At 44.4% G+C, this 1,974-nt stretch overlaps 1 protein-coding gene across 1 annotated transcript; it reads left to right on the plus strand.

Annotated features, from left to right (window-relative positions):
- The first annotated feature begins 255 nt into the window (after nucleotides 1-255).
- LOC105059718 (uncharacterized) lies at nucleotides 256-1,736 on the plus strand. The gene is made up of 2 exons (XM_010943134.4): nucleotides 256-558; nucleotides 754-1,736. The coding sequence occupies exons 1-2, from the start codon at nucleotides 397-399 to the stop codon at nucleotides 1,309-1,311; spliced, it is 720 nt and encodes a 239-aa protein (XP_010941436.1). The 5' UTR covers nucleotides 256-396; the 3' UTR covers nucleotides 1,312-1,736.
- Nucleotides 1,737-1,974: the final 238 nt, after the last annotated feature.

Genomic DNA, 1,974 nt, shown 5'->3' on the forward strand with positions numbered 1-1,974 from the left:
AAGAAGACTCCTATCGGGAGTCTTCTTTCCGATTTTTTCTCTGTTTTTTTTTTTTTTTTTTTTTGGGCTTGGATCTGTTGGATTGGGCTTGATTTTGGGCTATGACAAACACCCTGCGCAATAAGTCAGAAACAAATATTTTTTTTGGTGCGGTAGCACATATTGACTTTTCCAGCGGAAAGATTCTTATCCCCAGCTCCCAAATCCTTTAAAAACCAATCCCTTTCTCCTTTACTTTCGCTGCTCCCTCAGTCCCTCGCGTGCTGAACCTCTTACATCTGGCCTTCTCTTCACGTTTCTTCCATTCCCCTTCTTCGTCCTCATTCCGTTTGTCTCCGAGAGCACCCTAAATACCCTTCTCCCCTAAGTAAACCTATCTCTACCCGGAAAGAAGCCATGAGGAAGGAAGTGCTTGATTTCGTCTTGGTCCCCGTGGGCCTCACCGTTTTGGTGTCCTACCATCTATGGCTCCTGTATCGTGTCATCAAACACCCCACCACCACCGTCATAGGAATCAACGCCATCAATCGCCGCATCTGGGTCCATACCATGATGGAGGTTGGCTCTTTTAACTCCTCCGTCTCCTTCTCCATCGCAACGTTTTTAAATTAATTCAGTCTATAATAATGATTCTTCTGGCGGGATCCATTGCTTTCTAATTTTTTATAAACTTGTTCTTTAATAGAATAGTATATAATTGTATTTAATAGTACGATGTTTTTCTTTTTGAATAAATTTGGTGATGTGATGCAGGATCCCCTCAAGAACGGAGTTCTTGCGGTGCAAACGCTAAGAAACAACATCATGGCGTCGACACTCCTGGCGTCGATGGCGATCACGCTGTGTTCGTTGATGGCGGTGTTGATGACGAACAGCAACGGCGGCTACCGCGGCCTCCGGGGGAAGAATTTCGTGCTGGGCGACACGAGCGATCTCGCGCTCTCGATCAAATTCTTCTCCATTCTGATCTGCTTCCTGCTGGCTTTCCTTCTCAACGTGCAGTCGATTCGGTACTACAGCCATGCCGGCCTTCTCATCAACGTGCCGGCGAGGGGCCAGTGGGCGGCGCCGCCCCTCGCGGCGGAGTACGTCGCCGGGGCTCTGAACCGGGGGAGCTATTTCTGGTCTCTTGGCCTCAGAGCTTTCTACTTCTCCTTCCCCATGTTTCTCTGGATCTTTGGGCCTGTGCCGATGCTGGTTAGCTGCTTGGGCTTGGTCTTAATGCTATATTTTCTCGACGCGTACTCGGGGTGGGGGGAGAACAGGGAGGAGGAGAGGAGGGAGGAGGGAGACGGGGTGGAACGGTGCTGAGGACAAGTGGCACGTGGAGGTGAAGATCCGGATTCAACGCTTGTTGAATCTGGGGGTGTGTTTTTTTTTTTGATGAAATTGGAGACTAACAGGCAGTTAACCCATTAGTCACCAGCAATCTTATTGAGAATCTGGGGTGTGTTAGATTTTAAGGTATATGCATCTCATTGTTAGTTTGATACACATGAAGCTAGGTTGAAGTCATGCGGTGCGTAGTCTTTCTAAGCTCGTTGTCCAACAAAAGATGTTTCGTGTGACTAGAGTACTGCAGAAAACGTAGTCATGGGCTTTGTTAACGTATCATGTTTAGGTTGTCATCCTTGTCCGGTTGTGGTAAAGATTCTGTATTAATAAGCATTTTAAAAAGTGTTTGGTCAGGAGGAATTGGAGTCCAGGATCGAAATAAAGTGAGTGAGTTCCAACCAGCTAATCGTTTAATTGAAAAAAAAATTATTTTTATTTTAATTTTAAAATAAAATGAAAATAATTTTAAAAATTCAAATTTTTATTTCAATATTGATCACAAATTAAGCATTTCAAGATATTTGAACATTGCAATTTCGATTATGGGTCAAGCATCTCTATAATCTCTTGATGTCTATTTGAGATCTTGACGAAGAAGAAAGGGCATGGCAAACCCGAACAAAAAGGATTAATTAAATT

Source organism: Elaeis guineensis, chromosome 16 (assembly GCF_000442705.2).
Source record: "Elaeis guineensis isolate ETL-2024a chromosome 16, EG11, whole genome shotgun sequence".
Taxonomy (NCBI): Eukaryota; Viridiplantae; Streptophyta; class Magnoliopsida; order Arecales; family Arecaceae; genus Elaeis; species Elaeis guineensis.

Excerpts from the sequence above, each read along its gene's own strand:
- LOC105059718 (XM_010943134.4), top strand. The coding sequence starts at position 397 with ATGAGGAAGGAAGTGCTTGATTTCGTCTTGGTCCCCGTGGGCCTCACC. Across the intron at positions 559-753 it reads GGGTCCATACCATGATGGAG|GATCCCCTCAAGAACGGAGT; the intron begins GTTGGCTCTTTT and ends GATGTGATGCAG.